This window comes from Colius striatus, chromosome 16, assembly GCF_028858725.1.
Source record: "Colius striatus isolate bColStr4 chromosome 16, bColStr4.1.hap1, whole genome shotgun sequence".
Classification (NCBI taxonomy): domain Eukaryota; kingdom Metazoa; phylum Chordata; class Aves; order Coliiformes; family Coliidae; genus Colius; species Colius striatus.
Window position 1 is genome coordinate 13,209,102 of NC_084774.1, and position 23,335 is coordinate 13,232,436.

Sequence of the window (23,335 nt, forward strand, 5' to 3'; positions counted from 1 at the left end):
ATGGGACGGGGTGCTGGGGACGATGGGGTAGGCAGGAGGAACGCAGATGTGCCAGGGGATGGGGACTGGAATGGGGAGACAGGGCTCATCCCAGCCAGGCATGGTGAGGGCATGGGATCCCAGCCCTGATCTTGACTCCCAAAACCATCTCTGCAGAGCAAAAGCTGCTTGTTTTACCTGGAAGAACAGCTTCTCTTCTTGTGCATCCTTAAAATCTCACAAATGCGAAGCACTACGACACAACTTACCCTTTCCTGCATGTCTGCTGTAGGAGTTGAAACCTTTCTCAGGCTGTTATGCAGCTGAGGTGGAAGTAAATTTATTACCTTTAATGTTGTCAAATTTGGGGCGTTTTTCCTCGCCTCCCCCATTCGCTCTGGTGTGTGTATATATATATAAATGTAGTGTTTTTTCACATCTCTGTGTGAGAGTATGCACATGCATTCGCTCCCATCTGCTGGTGTTCAGGACCAGTTCAAGAACAGCACTTGGATGTTGCAGTGACCAGACACAGTGTGCGTGTCTGGGCATCTGTACGCATTTTGCATATTTTTTTTCCTGCAGTGCATAATTATGTCTGTAACTTGAGATTGTTCTTGTTCCACAGGAGTAACTTACCTTGTGAAAGGTCACTCCTTGTGTAAGCAAAAGCTGCAAAGTGGTATAGATGATAACTGTGCTTAAGAAGAGGTGGAGAAGGGAGAGGTGTCCTGCTGATCAGCCTTGGACAGAGCTGAGGAAATCCGGTCACAGTTACGGCCCTGGCGTGACCTGTGTGGCTTTGGCCGACTTGCTCAATCTGTCTTTCGACACCCGTCTGCGAGCTGTGCCTCGGGGCAGCCCCGGGAGCACGTGTCCCAGAGCCTTGCAGCCTCAAGGAGGGGGCGTGGTGGGGTACTAGGACCACTTCCCAGCGCTGATGGGCTCCTTGGGGCTATGCTGGATTGATAGCAAAGCAGCATGAGGGCAGCTGTGCTGATTGACCCAGGAAAAATGCCAGAGCAGCAGAGGTTCCTCCAACACAGCTCATGGCATTTCGTGGCCTCTCTGCAATTCCACCACATCCCTGTGCTGGGTGCAAGTCAGTGGGTGCTGTGCCTATGGAGGGAGGCACAGGCATTGCTGCTCGTCCCCACGTCCCTCTCGGGGTGCCCCTGCTCGAGTGCTGATCCTGTAGGACATGCTGGGCATTGTGCCAGGGGCTGGGTACAGGCACTGGGGCACCTGAGCTGCAGCTGGTGGTGGTGGGGCTGTGGCCGAGTGTGTTGGGAATCAGATGATGAATGGCTTTCTGAGGAATAAATGGAAATGGATGCCTTCTAGGAGATGGGCAGAGTGGAAGGAAGTGGAAAGGGAGGGAGACCTTGTAAAACTTCGGTATATACAGCATTCAGCTGAGAGAATGATGGAGTGTATTTAGGAGAGTGTAGCCAGCAGGTTGAAGGAGATTCTCCTTCACCTCTACTCTGCCCTGGTGAGGCCTCATCTGGAGTGCTGCATCCAGTTTGAGTCTCCCCAGCTCAGGAGATACAGGGAACTTCTTGAGAGAATCTAGCAGAGGGCTACCAAGGTGATCAGGGTACTCGAGCGTCTTTCTTGGGAGGAAAGGCTGTGAGACCTGGGTAAGAGAAGACAGAAACAAGAACCTCATCAACACTTAAAAGTACCTAAAAGGTGGATGTCAGGTGAATGGAGTGACACTTTTTTTCTGTAGTGTCCGGTGACAGGACAAGGAGTAATGACAATAAGCTAGAATACAAAAAGTTCCACTTAAATACAAGAAAAAACTTCTTTATTGTGTGTGTGGTAGAGCCCTGGCACAGGCTGCCCAAGGACACTGTGGAGTCTCCTTCTCTGGAGGTTTCCAAACCCACTTGGACACATTCCTGTGCTCCCTATCAAGGGCACCTGCTTTATCAGGGGGTTGCACTGGGTGATCTCTAGAGGTCACTTCCAACTCCTACCATTCTGTGGTTCTGTGAGAGGCTGTGGTCCATGCTGACCACAGCTGTAAACCTGCATCTCCACACCCACGTGCCATCAGTGCTGGCGGTTTTGTTGGGGTGTCCTACACAGAGCAGGAAAGCCTCTGCCATCTCATCTTTGCAGGTGAGGAGGGTGCTTTGCTCCTGCCATCCTTCCTGTGCGCACAACAAATGCTGCACACTGGATCCTCGTGACCTGCAGGATGGAAGTTGGCTTGTTTTGATGGGCCTGGTGATTAATGAAGTGCATCTTTGTTAGTGTCTCCGCAGCAGCAGGAGCGGGGAGCAGGCTCTGGCTGTGCCAGCCCTGGTGACGTGGTGCAGGTGGCTGTGGCCGCCTGGGAAGCTGCAGGTGCCTGTCAGCACAAGGAAGCTCTGTGACAGTGGGAGACAGAGCTTAAATGAAGTTGGAACCGGGAAACCCAATCCCTGTAATTGCTGTTAGCTTTCTGGAGAGGTGGCAAAGCCTTCTGTGGATGGAGCACTTGCTCTCCTTGGAGTGTCCATGACTGGCAATTTGTCTGTCGAAACAGATGTGGGCAGCGACAAACGTCTATTTCTATAACTAGAAACAAATTTGGTAATTGCCTCTTTCAACAGGACTTGCTCAAGCAGGAAATGAAATTCCTAAATGGCAGTTAGCAAAAGTATTTATAGCTAAGTTCATAAATGAGATGTGCTTTCCTTTGAGTTTCTGTTGGGTGGAAGGAAAAAAAAAACCCTCTACAGTAGCAAGCCACATATTGATCAGGATTGTTTACAGGGTATGTGAAAATACTTAATTATTAATGTGTTTATTTTTACTAGCTATAGAAATACCCCTGACAAACAAAACCTCTTTGGCCTTTCAGGGTCGGCTGACAGGGTTTGATCTAGATACTGTGCACTGTAGGGTTTTTCACTCATTTTTTGGTAGATTTTTTGTTTCTGGCTCATGCTGTTTATGACTGCAAACAGTTGTTGTTCCTATGTCCCTGTCTGGATTCTCATGTTTGGCAGGGAGGGTGATGTGCAGCCTTTTCCCGTGCCCCAGATGTCGGCTGGGCCTTGTGCTGGCTCTTGGGAAGCGGGAGATACTCTGGTTGTTCAAGGCTTGGTGGGGCCCATGAGCCTTGCTCAGCGTTTTTTAGTGAGTGAGCAACTTTACCTATCTTTTTAAGTGCAAAATCAGAATTACTTTATGCTTTTAATCCAGTTTAGCTATCTTTACCTTTGGGAGTAACTTCAAAAGCAGTGTACTCCTTCCAGTCTTCTCAGGAGGCTGGGATGGGGATTACTGTGCATAAAATATGCTGTCTCAAAACCCCGGAAAAGGGGAGGGTGAGAGAAATAGGCACAAAAAGGGAGAGGTTGGCATAGACAAGATTTTAGAGTGTCCCAAAGAACCCTGTTAGTTCTCATTGCTCTGAGGGAGCTGGTTAATGTCTTTAGGAGTTTCTTTAAACAAGTCTCCAGTTGACAGGTCTCTGCTCAGAGCCAGGAGGTGTTCCAGCTGAACGAGCTGCTGACCCCAGCTCTATGCTTGCAATTTCCATGTAAAAGCTGCCTTGCCGATCCTGCTTTTCTGGCCACTGAATGCAGGTCCTGCAGCTGCCACCATGGCCATGCTAGCATGGGAAGGTCACCTTTTAAAAACAGACACAGTGGTGTCATCAGGACAGTTGTTATGTTTTAAGGACTAAAAAAACTTTTGAGACCCAACCAGTCTGATACTCCCATGGCTGTAAGTATGAAAGGGGGCCATTTCCTTTCAAACAAACAAATGGGGGTGGGGGTGCAGGATGAGACCATCATTTGCCAGTGACTCAGAGGATGTGATGCTTGATTACCCAGGGTGACAAACGAAGAAAACGAACTGTATTAAACACACAGTTGAGGCCCAAGGATTGGCACTGTGAACATGACTTCTTGGGGCCCCATCACCCATTTTCCATCAGTGTGTTTTCTCAGATTGGCTTCTTTTCCCACTTGCTCTCTGCCCTCCTGCCCTGTTCTCAGTCTGCCATCACTAACTCACTTGGCATTATTTCTTCCTGCCACACCAGAACCAGCCATGTTGAATCTGGAAATGCAATATAGCTGTTAACTGTACTGATGATGCATGAGGCAGGACCGAATCCAATGGGCTCTTCCCAGCTGTCCTGCTTGTTGTCACAGGCCTCATCCTGCTTTCTTTGGTGCCTCGATCTTGCTGCTGCAGCTCCAGCTTCAAGATCCTGCTGCCTAGTGCCAGTATCTATTTCCAGTACTTCCTGTGGTGCCTTGTAAAACAAATACAATTGTTGACACTCTCGTGGGCCCTTCGTATGTGGTTTTATGGAGGTATTATTTAGAAGATAAATGTAGCAGATACTAATACATGAATACTGCAGTAATGACTTTGGTCTGATTGTTTCTAAGATGACCTAACAGATGAGCGGCGGAGGGTGAGTAATCTACCATCTGAAGTTCTTTGTTCTTTCATCACTTCTTCGCCATCCACTGTCTCTGAGAGGGAGGGAGAACACTAGTGTCTCTGACAAGTGGAGCTTGGCATCTGGTGGGTGAAATGGCCTTTGTAAACCAGGAACAGTGTTCGGTGCTGCACCCTCTCTGGCAGCCTTTGGATTCCAGCTGTTGCCTGGAGCTGTTTTAGTTCTTGCTTAAATTAGAGCAGTTCAAATGTAATGTTTAGCATAATGGGCATGTCCCTTCTCCAAGCAGAGCTGGGAAGGATGTGCCAGGGCAGAGCTGCTTGCACTAGGCTGTGTGCTGCTGTGCCAGGGTATTTTCCTCCATGCCATAGGTCTGAAGAGGGAAAGGTGAGGGCAGACATGGTCCCACTGCTGACCCTGCTGCCTGTCCTGTGAGACACTGCTGAGCCTGAGGTCTGAGTCCCTGCACCCTGCAGCCTCTCACTGAGGAGTTGAGTTTATTCCCTACTAAAATCATAGCTCAAAAGGTGACTAGATTCAGATGGCTCTTCTCAAATTCACATTCTTTAGCCTTGAGTAGAAAAAAAAATGAGGTCTGCTCTTTGGCCTCATTGCTGAACCCACATCCTTTTACAGAGGCTTTGATGAGCATCGAGGACCTGTCAGACCTTCGGTCAGCTCTGGGAGCCCTGCTTTGGTCCAGGCCTGCTGTGGACCAGTTGGGTAATGTCAGCTCTTGCCTTTCTGGTTATCTGCTTGCAAAAGATGGTACATCAGAATGTGTAAGGCAAGGTGGTACAGGGTGTCCTCAACTTTCATTTTCCAAAAGTGATTAGGACTTGTTTGGTGCCCTAATTATTGGGGCATGCAAGGTAGCAGTAGGCTCTCAGCTGTTCATAGCAAGGACTGTCCTTGCATGTCTTCTTGTTCTCGATGGTGCCTCTGGGCACAGCTGAGGCTGTGGTGCTCTGAAATGTCAGCGAAGACTGGGAGGGGAGCGGGTCAGGCTGTCAAGTAGCTGACAGAATGGATAAGAGTGTTTCTCCTCCTCCTCTGCAGCCTGCTGGCACCCAAGCCCCTGCCCTTGCTGCTGCCTTTGGCTGGAGGTGTGGGTGCTGAGAATGGCTGAAAGTCAAACCCTTCACTTCTAGTTTAGGGCTGTGTCTCTGCCTACCCATTGGCATTAAGTTTCGTGCGAAGACAGCAGCTCAGGTCTGTTGGAGAAAATGTTGGGTCATATCCTCCTTCTGTCTGTCAAAACCTCTGGCTGGGTAGGGAATAAGGCAGGGACCTCTGGACCTGCTGCTGAAAGACGCTTGCTGTTTTGGGTGCTGACAGACACATACTCATGCTGGAAGAGGATGACCTTAGTGCACTGCTATTCCAAGGCTTTTCCATTTCCTCTTTGGGGACCTGCAGAATCTTGTTCAGAAGCCTTTAAGGTTACAGGGCTGAAATCAGTCTTGGCTGAAATCCTTGAGCATCCCTCCTTGGCATCCCACAAAGCTTGTAAGTGCAGAGTTTGAGGAACCACAGATAGGAAGGAAGGATGCATGGATTTCTATTTCTCCCCACCACCTTCCTGATTACTCTTGAATAGCTCACCTGCACATGCTCAGTCAGAAAGTAGCTGTACCATTATTTATGTCTTTTATTTAACTAGAGTGCTGCCATCAAGGGCTACAAGGAACCTGTTCAAACAGAAGATGCCCAAGGATGTGGGTGGATGAAAAGATGAGAAAACTGAGAGGAGAGGGAACTGCAGTCAAGGCTATGCACATCTCTGCTACATCTTGCTCTGAGTCACGCAGCCAGGGCAGCTCTGTGGATGTTGGAGGTGTTAATGGAAAATCAGAGATGAAAGTGCTGACTGCAGATTTGTGAACACTTTCTGTTAATTCATCCGGTTAATTTTGCCATGTCTGGAAAGACTCGCGTGTGTGTGTGTGTGTGTGTGTAGAGACCTTTCTTTCCTGGGGAGTGTATGTGTGTGTGTGAGGTGGGGATGGTGCATGGAGGACAGAGCATTGCAGTCAGTTGAACTTACTCTAAATCCCCAAGGATTATGGAAGAAGCTGGAACATGCAGTGTAACATTACAGTGCCACCATATTTAGCTGATGGGAGGCAGCAATTCATTTACAGGTTTCATAAGCTGCAGTGTGCCTGTCCCCAGTCCCCAGGGCCTGTGCCTGCAGCCAATGCTGCTCACGGGCCCCACTGAGGTGCCTGCTCCAGGGCACTGTGGGCTCTTGGCAGGGATGTGTTGAATCATGGTGCTGAGCCATCCATGTGAAATAACAATGGGACCTCCACAAAGTGGCTGTGCACGGCAGGGATATGAAAGTGCTGCTTCATAGTTGGAGCAAGGGCTCCACAGGGAGAGAGCAAGAAGCTTTTCTCAGCTCTGCTTTCTCTAAGCATTATTTTTATCTCTTCACGTGGTGCTGACAGGTATCCTGCTGCTGCTCCCCAGGAGGTATGTGTTCACCCAAAGGCTGGCTACTGGCATAGAGCTTGGGTGCCCTGTGCAGTGAGTTCCTCGTTCATGCCAATAGATTTGTGTCCAGTAATTGCATCCTGACTCCAGTGAGATCTTTGACTCCATGCCTACACCAAGGGCCACACTCCAGCAGTCCCAGGAGGAACTGGGCTCCTGGTGAGGCTGGGTTAAGAGCTGGGTCTCCATCCTGGGCTGAGTGACCTGGGAACAGACTATGTCCCTTTGGGGTAGATGGGCTGAGAGCCTGTGCTCACCGCTTGGCAGCTGATGCCGGGAGTTCGGATGAACACTCCCCTGCCTCACTGTAGTGCATCTCCCATGCCAACCTTTGCTCACACTGTTTGTCCTCTTTGGCTTCCCAGAGATCTTAATTACATTGTTCCCTGCCACAAGCCCGAAGGACAGAAGTATCTGTGCACTGACCTCATCCATAGGCTACAGCTGTGATGTGGGCACTGGTGCGGTACCACTGCATGGGGTGATCAGGGGTGCCGCAGGGCAGGAGGGGGCCAGGGAGCTCAGGCTGTCTGATGTGAGATGTCATCCTTAGCCTCTGTACTCTGCAGGCTACAGAGATGCTGCCCATGTTTGTACACGACCCAATTATATCTCTTTGTACTTCAAGAGAAAAGTTGGAAAAGTCTCAATCTGTTTCTGAGGCATGTTAGGCAGGAGGAATCTGTGTGCAAAAACATCTCATTCAGTCTTGGTGTAAAAGTTGTGTGTCAGAGAAAGCAAAGAGCAAAGGTGAAAGCACAGTATGCAGTGGGGTTCCGTGGCCCTTGCATGAGGCACCTACATGATGTTTCTCTGGGAACATAAGTGACATTTAATTTAAAATAGTCCCTATGGATGATAGAAAATGGCTGGTCTGGAAATTTCCATACAGCTGGGCTGCAGAGTAACGTCCCAGCAGAGACAAGGACTCTGTTATCTCAGACTGCAGGTGTTCGTGCAGGGTCTTCAACAAGATGGTCCTTGTGCTGTGGTGGGCCGGGTCAAACACCCGAGCGAGGAGCCAGGCTGATGGGGACGAGTGTGGGCTGTGATGGCCCAGCAGTGATTCAGGGGAAATGCTATTTCCACAGTTCTCTGAAACTTCTGAAATAGCAAAATCCGCAATGTTCTCAGCCCCTTTTTAGGCTCCCCGACTCACTTCCTTTGGGATTTTTCTAATGTTCAAATTCACATCAGTTTCTAGATCAGGGGAAACCACTGGGGGTGAGTTTTCATTTTAAACCCACTTTTTTCTGTGATCCATGCTATAGCAGATGTTGGGGCAACGTTGGAAGTTTGCCTGTAGCAGTGGAGCAGTGCCCAACACTCCCCAAGCCTGAGGAAGGCTTTTCCTGCCTCTGTTAGCAGCTCACCTCTGTCAGGCACATGGAATAACCTCAAAACACAGTTTTAGATGTATTTTCCCAAGGAATGCCAATAAAAGTGGTGATAGCAGGACTCTGATGCTGAGGAATTGTCATGGGAGCATCCAGAAGCTGAGGTGCATATCCCATCCGTCCTGGGTAAAAATTAACTGATGGCTCATTAACTTCAAACAACGAGGCTTGCTCGGGAGCTGCCATCATTGTCTGGTGTGAAGCAGGGCATTGGTTGCCTCAAACCAGGCTGATGGGTTTTTTTCTCCACAACCTTAAGAGCATGCTTTTCATAATCTGTGCGAGCTTGTGATCAGAGTCATTGCGCTTGAACTGTCCCAGCAATCTGCTTCAAGTCAGAACTAAGGGGGTTTTAATCATGAAACTACCCAGAGGAAGTGAAAGTGAACATAGGAGAAGCAAAGGATTCTGCAGGGGATTCTCTGCTTGCTTTGGTTTTGTCTCAGCAGAACAGATTTGAGTTTTAGCACAGCACACCACAACATTTATGATGACTGGCATTTTTCTTAGGTTTAAACCTTTTTTCTTAGGAGTTGTGGCTAGTGCAGCTACATTTGTTCTGCTTGGCCATCATGTGTTGATTAGTTTCACTTTTTATCATCATTTCTCACATGAAACACAGCCCTTATATACATAAATTGTAAGTTAGGCTTACAGATAACTGTTTTGACCTACAGATGTGTTATACACAGCTGAAAGCAAGGGTCATCTTGACTGAGACCCTATTTGAAAGCTGTTCTGTCCACATAATGGCAGCAGTACCTGTAATTATTTCAGCAAAACACAGGTGTATCCTTTTTTTTTCTTCTCTTTATAGTTGCCAGTGCTTTGGAGCATTTATCTTCAGCAGTGATACTCTGTGGATAGAGGAACATTAATAAAGTTTATAGTAAGCATTTTATGAACTGCAGTATAGCTGTAAAAAGTAAGGAAAGGCATTTAAAGTAGATCACAGCCTCACCTCCCCTGCGGGTGCTGAGAGCCGCGGGTGTGCGCAGAGGCTCAGCGCTCCCAGCGTCACCGCTGACTCAAACAGCTCCTCGCAAAAATACTAATGAATTTTAAACCTGTGGGTGCCAAGTGTTTTGTTCGTAGGCACTGGAGGAAGCTGTGAGATGCACCTTTCTGCAGCCTCTCTGTCAGGCTGTGAGCGTGGTCTTCAGTAGGATGGGTGCCGTGGCAGCCGTGCCAGCAAGGTGCCTCCACGTTGGCACCAGCTAACATTCTCATAAATTTCAGACATTGGAGCCTTATGGTCGTAGTGGCTAGGCAGCAGCCTGGTGTGGGCAACAAAGGCACATGCAGCCTTCCTCCAAAAAGCTGCAGCAGAGCAGCCACAGGAGTTGTGGAGCCCAGAGGCTTTGGGAAGCAGCAGTCTCCTATCATTCATTAATACAACACTATGAAACCCTTATCCAAGGCTACATGTGGCTTAATGAGTAATGAACTTGAAGAATGGGATGTGACAAGTGATTTTTACTTGATCACGAATATCCCATTTCAGGACTGTGAAGTTCTGGGGGGAAATGCTTAGTTGCAGAACACTTGCACGCGTGCTGACAGACTCCCAGAGCTGCTGCGTCTAGACAGAAAATACAGAAAAGCAGGTTGTGTCACTTAAATGTGATGTCTGAACCTGTTAGTTTGAAACGTATTCTGGAATAAAAATTATGCACAATTAAATTAGTGTGACCTTACTTTGCATTTGGAGGCTGAATATTCCCATCTCATAAGGCCTAGTGCATTTATAACACTTCCCTTGGGGAAAATTACAGAGAGAAATGGAATGAGGTCTCTTCTAATTGAAAAGTGACAATGATTAGGAAGCCAAACACAAAAATGTGTTGAGTATTTTTTTTTCTTGTTTTGTGCTGTGTGTGTTTTTAAGAATACCAGTAGAATTATAAATTATGTACTTTGCAGTTTGGCTTGTTTTTCATTCCCCAAAGGCTTTTTATTAGCATAGCAGCTGAATTGCACTTGTATAATAACATATTAACCCAAAGTTTGTGTTTTTAATGATCTTTCTTCATTAGTTTGACTGAGCTGTTTGGATAAAATCTCACCAAGTATATCCAGCTTTCCAGTGTGTTGAGGTTTGGGTTTTTTTCCCCCCCCTCTTCCGCAAATGAAGCCCATGAAGACAAGTTAAAACAGAGGGAGATTTGGCAGAAACTCTGGCGCCTCGAGTGGGTATGAGTCTCTTGAAACTTGAAAAGCACAAATTGAGTGTGTGGGAATTTTTTTGTTTGGTTTGATTTTTATTTGGGGTTTTGTTGTTGTTGTTTTTTCTTCAAAAGCCAGATTGGGCAACAGGAGTGTTCCTGGGATTAAAGACTATCTCAGCGTACCCGACCTGTTACTGCTGCATGCTGTGAGGCTGTGCTGCTCCCCACAGCCTGGGCTTGGGGCAGAGCTAAACTCAGGGCACAGTGTGCCCTCTGCTCTGAGCTCCTGCTGGTGCAGAGAGCGAAGCTTCCATGTGGGTTTGGCCTCCGCATGTATACACACAGCATGGGGAAGACATTTTAATTTCAGCAGCACCACCAAGGCAGACGTGAGGGCTGATACGTTTCTCATCTATGATACTGAAATCTGTTCCAGCCCTTGCCTGCAGTGCAGGACAAGGATAGGTGTGCTCTGCAGCAGCAATTGAGGGGTTTGCTTCCTCATGCTAGGGAAGGACATGGGAGAAGAGCAAGGCTATTGGCATGGAAAGGCCAAAACCTGACCGAGGGCAGCTGATAAGGTTTTATTGCTCAGGCCCTTTTCAACAAATCCCTGTTTATTTGCAGCTTAACTGATGTGCCTCCTCCCACACAGCAGGGTATTAAAATCACTGTTCTGTTGATAAACACCAGTGTGATTGCTGTAAGGTGAGGTGGCTCTGCATTGAAACAACCCAAGTTTAGAGCTTGAAGAGCAGGGTGTGATGCGTTGCAGATTGCTCCCCTGCCTCATGGCCTTGTGCAGTGTCTCTGGGGATGTCCAGCCTGTCCAGATGACCAGCTCCAGGAGAATATGAGAGATGGTGCAGGAGGAGCATCTCTGCCAGAAAGCAGTCACTCCTTCATTCTGCTGATCATACTATGCCTTACTATTGCCCTTCTTGGCAACTGTTTCTGTAGACCAAGAACAAACAGCATTTGGGGCTGGGTGAGATGCTGGTGCATTGTCCCTTACGGAATTCCCACCTTTTTTTCTGCTTCAGGCTCTACTCATTGTACATCTGTACATATGTACAGGAGGCTCAGCTGAGGTTGGTTGGAAATGACATGTCTCGAGTGTGTTCCTTCCTAGGAAGGAATTGGGGCAGTGCTTCCTGATGGCCAGAGCTTCTCGTCTGTCACTGACTAATTTAGCAAGGGTTGGTTCATTTAAGGGACCTCTTGTCCTAGAAAAGGAACTTTCCTTTACCCCACTGCCTTGGTCTTGTTTTTTCTTCAGAAATATAACCTCTTAACAGAAAAGGAAGTTTTCCATCGCTGGCCTTATATTTTTTTCTTCTGTTTTCTTACTGTGGCCAAAGCACATGCTGCATTTTCAGGCTAAATTGACTCATCTTCCTAAAAACCTCGGTTGGTTTTTGGTTTGTCTTTTTTTTCTTCTCTGTAATGCATTCCACAGAAAGCAAGCTCTGCACCCAAGCTGGGTGGCTGCTCTCCAGCCTGTGGGCTCTGCTGCCCACGTGTAGGTGAGGCAAAGGGGCTCTGGGTCAACACTCCCCTGGGCTTGGGCTCTAAGGGGGTGACCTGAAGACCACCCAGGGAGCTGTGGGGCATCCTGGGCCTGGCTGGGGGTTGGGACTTCACCCTGACAGTCAAGTGCTGGAGGTCAGTGGGGACGTGCCTGTGGGTGCAGCTGGCACCAGGACATGCCTTTGCACAATGTAGGGACAGTCCCCTACACAGGAGGAATGACATGGGAACAAACACTATACCTGTTTTGTTTATGGTTTTGCACCATCTCTTTCCCCAGCCCCAGTTTTGGTGTGTTTGTGTGTGTGGTTAATCAGATTTGTGTTTAGAAGCAATAAGCTCCTGTTTCAGCCCATTCCTCCAGCTCAGGGTACCTGTGGCAGGTCTCAGGTCCAGTCATCTGCTGTTCCCATGGGTGAGCAGTGGTGCTGCTTTGGGGCCAGATCATAAATTTTTGGGAACATGTGTTTTTCCAGTCTCTTGCCCTCACAGTGGCATTCATGCATCTTGCTGGGGTTCCTGTGAAAGGCGCAGAACTCCTCTTTTAAGATGCCTTTAGCTAAAAGGCATTTTAAAGACAAAACCACTTTGCAATGTTTGGCTTTTAATCCCTCTCTTCCTACCCAGTGTGCAGTCTTTCTGTGTCCTGGCAGCTGCTTTTTAGAGGTGCTGTAAGTATATGGGCTCCAAGTCACTCATACATCTAAGTGACAGATAAGGTTCCTGCTTTCAAGGCATAATTCTGCTTCTTGAAGGTGGTGGGCAGAGCTGGTTTAAGCATTTTGGGGAATGGCAGAAATAGCTGCTGTTTAGCAGAACGAGCTCCAAGGTAACTGGCAGCATTCACCACCTGGACTGTTTTCTTGACATTTATTTGCTTTTACTGGCACTTAAATGCCACCTGCCAGGAGAAAACTTTCCATAAAATAACCCCAAATTAAACTTTCCTGACTCAGCAGAAGCAACCCCAGCTGGTGTGAGCGTGTGAGGCTGCCCTCTGAGGCATGATGGGTCTTCCTCTGCATCTGCAGATAACGCCTGTCTGTGTCTGGATAACACACAGATGGCAGCATCCATGATAGCTTAGGGCACAGCTTTCCAAAACTGGATTTTATAGCTGTCCCTAGTGAGAAGTAAGCAAAGTTTAAATCATCAGAACTATTGATATTTTACTGGTCTGGGCCCTCCTGTGTGATGAGCACTGGAGTTGCTCCTGCCTGGTCCTGGTGAGCCCAAGCTGACACAAGGGTGCTTGGGGGGAGTGACCAAGTGATTTGGAGATTCTCTGCTCTCTGGGTGCCAAATGCATGGAAACAATGACCACAGTGCTCGATTTTCCTCAGCCTCAGAGAGGTGTGAAGAATTATTTCCTTAGGAATTTTAGGAGCAGCTTCCTACTGCCTCCTGCCAAGTGTCTCCAGAGTTAACCGAGTAATCTGTTGTTTGCTTGTTCTTGTTTGGAGGATTTTTGGCAGTTTTCCTTTATGCCAGTTCAAGCCACTCAAGCTGCCACTGTCAGCTGGCCGAGTCCTGAGCCCAGGGATGTCTGGAGCTCCGGGACGTGGCCCCCATGGGCAGCCACATCATGCCCATCTGGTGTCTGACTGAAAAGCAGGAGGTTTCCCTGCCTGTGCCTTGTGGCACGTGGGCTGGTGTTGGGGAGAGGGGGGCTACCAGTGCCTGCTGTGCTGTGCCACGAGCTCCCCATGGCAGAGGGGATATGTGCTTCGTGTGAGGGTGTACTGAGGAGGCCTTCAGTCCAGCCCTCCCTGGAGGAAGGAGTGGTGATGGTGGAAAGAGGACTGCAGAAACTGGTCTTGCGTTTAACTAAATTGTTTCATTAGAATGAGTGAGCAGGTTGATGGTTCCACGGCCTTGAGCACGCTCAGCACTGAGAGGCTGCTGATTTTGTAGTGTTGGTGGGGCTTTACGAAGTCCCGTCTGCATTGTAGCTCGTAAACACTCCGATCTCGATGTCATCTTTAAACATCCCTCCTAGAGACTCTTCTGTGGCACTGAAAAAGTGAATTAATGAGTTTTTCATTAAGTAGCTGGCTTCAAAGCATGCAGAACCCACATAGGCATGTGTGAGAGCTTTATGGGGGAAGGGTGCAGTGGTGTCGTCAGCATCTCGGCCACGTTAGTTTTTCATGTACTCAATTACATGTTGCTTTTTGCAGGAGCTTAAAGTCTGTCTGTCTCTCTTGCAGCGGAGTTGGAGTTTGTACAGATAATCATCATCGTGGTGGTGATGATGGTGATGGTGGTGGTGATCACGTGTCTGCTGAACCACTACAAACTCTCTGCGCGATCCTTCATCAGCCGGCACAGCCAGGGCAGGCGGAGGGACGAGAACCTCTCATCAGTAAGTCACACTCTGCCCTTCAGCACAACTTGCCTTGCTCCAGTTGCCAAATTATGTGACACTGGGAAAACATTAGAGCCAAGGGTATTCATTTGGGTCATGTTGGCCCACGTGCCACTTGGCACTGTGTGAAGAGACACCCTCCAGATTGTGTCTTAGCATCATCTTCTGTCTCTCAGTTGTGGGGTTTTCTTGAGGAGTGCCTTTCAGGGATGCCTCTGGCTCTTCAGGGTGATGTATGTTGTAATATGCAGATAGTCATAGCCTTTGCCATGAGCTTTGTGTCCTGCTCCTGAAACCACCGGGCACCCTCACATGGTTGGGATGCCTCTGCTTTGCCTTTAACAGCCCCAAACTATCGAGTCCTTTGGTAGCTCCACTTGATGAGTGTCGAATGACTGTATGAAAACATAGTGCCTACTTGGAGAGAGCAGGAAATCCTGAAAGACTTTCTCCACTGTTCAGCAGTGGTGCTGCCATTACTGTGGTGAAGGGGGGGTCAGAAAACACTTGTCAGCCAGGCAAGCAGAAATCCCTCCAAGGGGATGCGTGAGAGATTCCCTGTGTAACCCAGGCTCCCTGCTTCATAAAAGCCTGAAGAGAAATGTATTAATTGTACCTCTGTCGAGGACTTGAGAGGGAGCCTCTCCAGCACCGAGGCAAACATTGGTTTATGTGGTTTCCTCAAATAGAGCAGCTCAGAGACACTTACAAAAGGACCTATAGAGGAAGAACACACATTTTCTTGGAGGATGAGCATGTGCTGTTCACCACTACCTTGCTCTGTCTTCAGTGCAGGGATCGCTTGTACTCATTTTTTTGGCATTCACTCTGAAGGATCTGAAAGCTCCTTAAACGATGGGGCTTCCTCAAGGTCACTGCTTTGTGCTCTCTCCTCTGCAGGCTTCCAGGCCAGAATGAGCACACTGGTGCTGTCTTGCGGTGGTCTGTGTGGGGCCTCTCTTGTATTAGATCCATGCTCACTGCAGGAAGATCAGATACTGGGATTGCTTGCTTTCTTCTCTTTTTCATTTCCTTTTTTTTTTTGAGGGAGATATCTAACATCTTTTATTTAACAGTGCTGTTGAAGGCTGTCCAGCCTGCAGCTGCCCAGGGCACAGGCTGTCCCTCTGCTCTGCAGCTTCCCTTTTTGTCACATGTTACACACAGCCCATGAAGATCCCTTCCCAGACGCTCTGTGTGGAGGTGATGAAGACACCTCATGGGAGGAAGAGCTGTGCAAACCCCAAGCTCAATTAAACCATCCTTCATTCTGTGGGCTCTGGAGCACATCTCCGGAGGGCACGGCAGTGAGCTCAGCTTGCGGTCGTCTGTCGACGCTGTGCCGCAAGAGCAAAGTGCTGGGAGTGTGTGATCCTGCCTCAGACCAGACGGTGTGAGGGTGGTGATCACTCCAGCACCTGCCTGCTCTGGGGATCAGAGCTGAACTCCCTGCATGTCTCCTGGCTCCTCCCGCAGCTTTGCATTTCTTCTCTCCCTCTTAGCGTCCCGTGCACCCGCTTCCAACAGTAGCAGAATGTGGGCATCTGAGCACATGAGGCATTAAAAATAGCAGGAAGATTCTTTCCTGTTTTCAGATTTTTTTTTTACCGTTTTCTCATGTCCAGAATGTTTTACTTGAACAATACCAAATTGATTCAGTTTATGATTTCAAAGTAAATAAATCAAGACTTTATTTTAATAAACTGATTTCTGTTTTCTTAAGTGACCTGCTTTTTATGTTTCTTAAAAAGGAAGAAAAAAGGTAAATGTGGAAAGAGAGAGAAAATCAAATGGAGAATGAACAGAAATTTCAGGTTAAATTAAAAAATTGTAGATTGTTTTTAAAATAACTCATTTTTACCCTGGTGTTTTTTCTTTTTAATTTATTTTTCCTTTTAAAAATTTCACCAGGCCAAAAGTCCCAGGCATTTTTTGTCTCAGTCCCCACACCAAAACAGCTCTGTTTATTTATTCAGCCTTCAGACACGTCGCTGATTAAATCCCAACCTTCATTTTGCCGCCGTGACCGCAGATGGGCAGCGGAGCGGCGTACGCACGCTCTTCATCTTTTGAAATATTAAAGTAGTTCATCTCTTGGTCAGGATGCTGCTAGGTCTGCAGGAGTGGTCTTTTTTGTTGTTGTTGTTGCTGTTGTTGTTGTAGCTCAAAAATTACAACTGAAGGAGAGATTAATTTCCCTAAAGGTTTAGTTTTTTAACGCAGTTCTTGCCAGGGAGGAGTTTGTGTATGATGCCGTGTTTCTTCTTTACTGTTCTCCCTGTACTTAAAAGCTGTCTCCTTATAACAAGCACCTTTCTTTTTCCAGAACAAACAATATTTAAGAAATGCTACTTAAAAACTTATTTGCAGTAAGAATAGCATTGTCCTTGCACCCATGGAACAGTGGTTAAACCACTTTTTCTTGGGAGAGTGGAATAAATGCATTATTGAATTGTCTCTTTGTCCCCCAAAATGGTAAAATACAAATCCTCCCAAAGGCTCAGAGACTTAATCTGCACCATGCAGCTTTACAGAGAAAATTCTCTGACATTACTAAAACAAGCAGTTCTATAAAAGTCGATGATTGATCTCTAAAAAGAAATTAAAAGGTAATTTTAGGTCCTGCAGTGAGTCCTGGAACACTTGCGGAGGCTTTTACAGCCGTGTTGCTCATCAGAGAGCAGAATCTCAGCTTTCATTCTGGAAAACTGGAGCTTTCTAGGCTCGGCCATGGTTGAGGTGAATTCAAACCCTAAATATTCCAGACATTAGAAGTGAGTCAGGAGAGCCCTGAGGATGAGGATTTACAGGGGTGATGCCTCCTTACAGTGCAGGGCAGTTTTGCTTGGCTCAGTAAGGCTGTGTAGCCACTCCACAGAGACAGCACAAAGGCTAAAAGTAGGTATATTTTCTGTCTCTGAGGCTTTTTCCTCTGACTACTAATTTCCATCAATTTTAATCCCACTATTGAGATTTTTAGGAGAGATGAGCTATTACCCACGTGGATTGCCCAGGAGCGAGGCAGAGGGTCAGTGGTGGTGGGGGGATGATTGTGCTTGTGGTCAATCAGCTGTGGGCACGGGAGCGTGTCTGGGTCAAGCTCTGGACTCCCTGGAGAAGTTGTTAATAACAGCTGCAGAGATTCAGCTCTTACAGAAGATGGGTCTCCTGTCTGCTCCTTATCTCTCTGCGGATCTGATTTTAATGGTGTTTCTACTTATTTGCTCCTCTTGCATCTGTGTGTTGCCCAGAGCGTTGTTCCTGGACCTCATCTGTATAAATGATGAGTTAATGTGTAAGCCAGAGCTTTTCTTCTGAATTCCGGGGTGGGATATCGAGTTTGGGTGAGGACATGCTTTGAGGTAGGGGATGTTTAGGACGGAGCAGCTCATGTAACAAAGTGTCCATGCCCTCCCCAGGGGCTGCAGCGGTAGGAAGCCCCCACCGCTGCTCCGGGAAGCGCCGGGCTGCAGCCGCCCGCACGGGAGCTGCTGACATCACTCTCAGGAGCGGGGGAAGCAGATGGGATATTGCCATGGCACTGCCCACTGCCAAGTTAAATATAAAACATCTAGCAGAAGGCAGCGGGGGTACTTGCTGCTCAGGAAGTCTGCCACGGGGGCATAGAAAAGTAAACACAGTTTTCAGAGTGCTTCCTGCGCCTGCCCGATGCTTCGACATCCGTGGGGATGAGGTGAAGGGCTGGCAGTGCACGTGGCAGTGCTGGAAACCCTCCCTGTGCCCTTTGGGGTCCGTGCTGTGGCTGAGCAGGGGGTTAGAGGTGAGGATTTGATCTGTGGCAGATGCAGTTCCTCTTGGGTCTTTTGGCTGCTGGGGGAATTTGACTGTTCCTGCAGGCAAGAAATATGTGTAAAATGGACCAGACTAAACAGTTGATGCCTATGTAAACATTTACATACTGAAGTCTCAAGGTCTGTATAAAGCACAGCGTGCATTGCTCAGGAAGGACTGTGTGGCACAGCTCGACAAACACGTGCATTAGCTGTAGCCAGGGAGGGTGCCTGTGCTGTGGCACTGAACCTCTGCTCCTGAGACATGCTCCCTAAAAACACCAAGAGGTGAGCAGAATATGGGCTGGCTTATTTCCATACAAATCACTGTTTCTCTGCCCTGGCAACAGGACTGCCTTGAGGTTTACGTGCAGAGCTGAGCTTCAAAAACAGGAACCTAATGGGATTCTCTCCGTATCTGATGCAACAACAGAAAATATATTCCAAAGCTGGGGAAAATAAGAAAAAGGACACAGAGGAGGGGAAAAAGGAGGCAGAGGTTATAGCTTCTTTGGAGTTTGTAATGCAGTGCTGGTGCTGTGTTTGGTCAGTTGGAAGTGCTGTAGGATGCGCAGGTGCCGAGGCAACCCTGCACTGCCACTTCTGCAGGAGCAGAAATGCTGCTGAGTTGTTTACTGGGATGGCTGCAGAGGCATACAGGAACCTTTGCCCTTGGGTGCTGTAGCCTGGTGTGGGGCCAGATGGGCTTCATGGCTGGGCAAGGTCTGGGAAGCATCAGACAGGCAAGATCCCTCCTGACTTTATCAGCAAAGGTGTCCATGGGGCCATGGTACTGTTGCAGCTTCTCCCAGGCTCGCACCAGGCTGCCTACACCATCACCACAGGTGTTACAGAAATAGGTATTTTCACAGCAGGAAAGCTCATGGTTTGCTCATCTGGAGGGCCCTGCACAGGCTGGGCCCAACAGAGGCCTTGGGATGGGACACCTTCAAGGGCAAAGGAGGAAAAAGAAACACCCTTGGCATTATTTTTTTCCACTGCTGGTAAACAATTCTGCCAGTGCCTGACTTGCTAGTGCCAGAACTGGAGATTCACCTGCGAGGAGCTGAGAAATGCCAGCTGTGCCAGGTTATAATTATTGAGCCTTCTGGCTTGTTTTCCTCCAGCCTGGCCTGCCGGAGGGATGTTGTTGTACGTGAGTGTTAGCAATATTTAAATGTTTTAGTTCTTACGGCAAGAGAGTCAAGCCTGAGCCGTGTAGGGTGAACTCAGTATCACTAGCAAATGGGAAGAACCTGTGTTTGTTTGTTTTGATCATGAATTGTAAACTAATCTCATGGTTTGGGGGAAATCAGTTTGTGGCTTTATACTGCCCAAGGTTATTGGCTCCTGAGTTTGGATTGCAGGCTCAGAGTGATGCTTGCAGTGTGAGGAAGCCTCTCAACCGCAGTTCCTCAGTCTGTTTTCCTCCAAAAGGATAAGCAGCCCTTGGGTTAAACTCTGGAACCATCTTGTTGCTACAGATTTCTAACTTATTTTTTTTTAGCCAAATCAAAATTAGGCTTAGCATTTGGTTATTCACTGATTATCTTTATTTCCCCATGATTTCCTTGATGATGTGCATCAGAATGTGGGTGTTGAGGGTTTTTTTCTACCTTTTTTTTTTTCAATCTTGTCATTATTTAATGGAGCATTTTTCTGATGCCTGGTGAATCACCCACTGCTCACGGATCACAAATTGAAAAATACTCCCCTGGCACGTTTGAACCAGGGAGAGAAACTTGCTGGGGGTGTGGGGGCGGGTGGGGGGAAGTCTGCAAACAGGAGAGCGCTGTTTGCCGGTGCTGGTCTCATCATTCATTCCACAACTGATCTATTAAATGTAAATGGAGGTCAAAATGGAGGGAAATTTTCATGGGGAGTGTTGTTTTATGCTAATACCTTTAGTATATACCCATAGGATACTCAACACATATGAGAATGGCTGATACCCTGCAAGAGCTAGGTGCCTGCTGAGCGGGTGCCAAGCGTGTTGACGGTGGCAGCAGCATCTTACCCGGGCTCTGGGGCAGGATGAAACCTGGCACGAGCCGTTTGCAGCAGGAGCTTAACCACTGCTGGCAGTCAGACTCACTCTGCGCTCTCTTCTCCTTTCCAATGCAGGAGGGAAGCCTGTGGCCTTCAGAAAGCACCGTGTCGGGGAATGGAATAACAGAGGTGAGGGCGATGCGGGTGCGGCCGTCACTGCCTTTCCCCCTGTCCCGGCCTGCAGCATCTCACACCTCTGTCTCTCTCTTCTTCTCCCTTTCAGCAGCAAATCTACACCCCGAGACCCAGCGACCGCCTGGCAGTGCCATCCTTTCTGCAGAGGGACCGCTTTAACAGGTTCCAGCCAACCTACCCATACATGCAGCACGAGATCGACCTGCCGCCCACCATCTCGCTGTCGGACGGTGAGGAGCCCCCTCCGTACCAAGGACCCTGCACGCTGCAGCTGCGAGACCCCGAGCAGCAAATGGAGCTCAACAGAGAGTCGGTGAGGGCTCCCCCCAACAGAACCATCTTCGACAGTGACTTGATAGAGAACTCTGTGTACGGGGGGCCGTGCCCCCCCAGCAGTAACTCTGGCATCAGCGCGACCTGCTACGGGAGCAGTGGCAGGATGGAGGGACCGCCGCCAACCTACAGCGAGGTCATCGGGCACTACCCCGGCTCGGCCTTTTACCAGCACCAGCAGAACAACAACGGGATGCCCTCCATCTTGGAGGGCAGCAGACTCCATCATTCACAAATCAATGGCCTTGAGAGCACAACCGCATGGAACAAAGAGAAAGAGAAACAGAAAGGGCACCCCTTTTAAAACAAAGGAAAAGGAAAAAAAAAGAGGAAAAAAAGAAGAAAAAAGCAAGAAAGTAAATGAAACACTCTGCACTTCTCATTAAGAAAAAGGAGAGAGAGAGAGAGTTGAGGAAGATGAGCAAAGAGAAGAAAAAAAGCCCTTCCCCATCTCTCCATGTATAAATATTTACTTGTTATGTCTGGTCTGAATGCACAAGCCTACCAAGCTTGCAAAAACATTTCTTTATTGAGCTCTGTCTATATGTTTAAAAAGGAAAAAAAAAAAGTCAACTGTAGTCCTTTATTTTTTATTTTTTGGTTTCTAGTTGAGCTGTGTGTGAATGCTTTGTTTTTCGTTTTGTTTTGTTTGATTATTTCACTTATCTTTAAAGACAAAATATTTGCACAAAAAAAACCCATTTTGTTTAAAGATCTGCAATATAAATATATAAATATATATTAAAAATAAGAGAAAGTGTATGTGTAAGGAGCAGGAGTATTTTTGTATTAGAAGAGGCCTATTCAAAAAAAAAAAAGGTTGTTTTCTGAACTAGAAAAAAAAAAGGCAATTTTTTGAGTGCCAACTCAAAAAGTGTGTATTACATTGTAAAAAAACAAAAAACACAAAAAAAACAAAAGCAGGGGTTTAGAGTTATTTATATAAATGTTGAAATTTTGCACTATTTTTTAATATAAATATGTCAGTGCTTGTGTTGGTCAAAAGCCTCTATCATGTCTACCATGAACCTGTTAAGGGATCTGTGTCGAAGTGAAGAACAAAGTAGCTGGAAGGGGGTGGAAAATGGCTGAAGTGGAAGGTGCCAGCTCTGGGAGGAGCAGTGAGCGAGACTGCAGCTGATGCAAATCCTTCATGTCCAGAGTCCCTGCGCGTGGCTGCCCACAGTCACAGCTTTATACATTCCCTACAGAGCAAGAGGAGCTGGCGTGTGTCTGTGTGTCATCCCCTAGCATTACTGGAGTCAAAAGGTAAAGCAAAACCTCTCTGCTTCCGAGGGTCAGCGGTGGCTGAAGCAGATGAAAGTTACTTGATTTTTTTTTGACAACCTCTAACTTTTTGGAGGGGGGGGGGTGGTGGGGATGAGAATAAACTTCTGTGTCTGAAGGAACAAAAGTGTTTTTTGGTTTATTTCTTTCAATGTTCAACGGAAGGGCCCTATTTGCAGCTAAAGCGGTGAGGATGGAAGTTAACGTGAGCAAATGGTACCGTACCCACCTTCACGTAGCCCTTTCAGCTGGGGATTAAATATCTCCTTGAAAGTAGGAGCTGAGAAGTGTGGTGGTGATGGTGGTGAAAATCATTTTCATTTTGTGTTAACCTCCCAGACCTCTATTTGGGTTAAAGGGGTGCAGCCGTGTCTGCTGCTCCGCCAGCCCCCGGGCTGCCTCTGGTCATTGCTGGCTTTGACTTTTATTATCCTGGCTAAAGAGGCATCTGAGACAGTAGATGGAAATGAACCTGCTCCTGTGATGTATTAATTAAAGGCTAAATAAATAATGCTTTATGCTTTAGAAGCAACTCCCCTTTACCTGTTCTGAAGAGATCCTCATCCACAGCAGCACAGTCCCACCTGCCCTCCCGCCCGCCCGGTGTTGTGCATCTTTTAATTGATCTTGGTTTCAGAAGCATTTTGTCTGACTCTGCTATTGTTTACATTTTTATATTGTGTAAGTGTCTGGTAGGTGTTTTTACCCTCACGGTGCATTTGTATGTGACAGAGTGAGCGAGTGAGAAACCTGAGAGAGAAAGCAAAAGGGAAAAGAGTCCTGTTGTGGGTTCCGTCTCCCCGGGCGGGAGAGCGTCTCTCCGAGCGCCAGGCAGGGTTGGTAGGGGAACCACAGAGAGCGAAGATGTTACAAGGAGGTGTGATTTCTTTTTCTGCAGGATGCTATCTAGTAGAGTGACATAAATGAAAGATATAAAGGCAATAACTATTGTTTTTAAGCAACTTTTCTATTACTTGAAAAAAAAAACCATGAGAACGGTTTTGAAGTTCTGACCATTTGAACAATATTTATATGTATTTTAAAGAAGATGATGAATAGCTGAACTTGAAGTTTGATCATTCTTTTTTTGCCTTTTTTTTTTTTAATGATTTCTTTTGCCTAGAAATAGGTCCTGTACCTTCTCAATATTTCAAACTGCTTTTCCACAGCTCTTGGAATCTTCATAGCTTTACAGTCGTGTTAACCTAAATTTTGATGACCTAAAAAAACAAAACAAAAAAAAGCCACAAAAAAAAAGAAAAAAGTCTTGCAAAGGAATAAATCTAGTTTGTCATGAAAGGTACAAAACTGATGAATTTATACGAGTTTTTAAAATGTATCTTTCCTTTATGTAACATGTCTATTTAGTGCCTTATTAA

At 47.3% G+C, this 23,335-nt stretch overlaps 1 protein-coding gene across 3 annotated transcripts in view; it reads left to right on the top strand.

The window, feature by feature from the left end:
- The window catches only part of PMEPA1 (prostate transmembrane protein, androgen induced 1), a 47,349-nt gene extending 25,311 nt beyond the window's left edge, over positions 1-22,038 (top strand). For 2 of the 3 annotated variants that reach the window (XM_062009138.1, XM_062009141.1), the window contains 3 exons: positions 14,204-14,358; positions 20,277-20,330; positions 20,425-22,038. In XM_062009138.1, the coding sequence (XP_061865122.1) occupies positions 14,204-14,358; positions 20,277-20,330; positions 20,425-20,973 (758 nt within the window). In that variant the 3' untranslated portion in view covers positions 20,974-22,038. The remainder of the gene's footprint in view (positions 1-14,203; positions 14,359-20,276; positions 20,331-20,424) is intronic. The other variant, XM_062009140.1, reaches the window with a different exon arrangement.
- Positions 22,039-23,335: the final 1,297 nt, after the last annotated feature.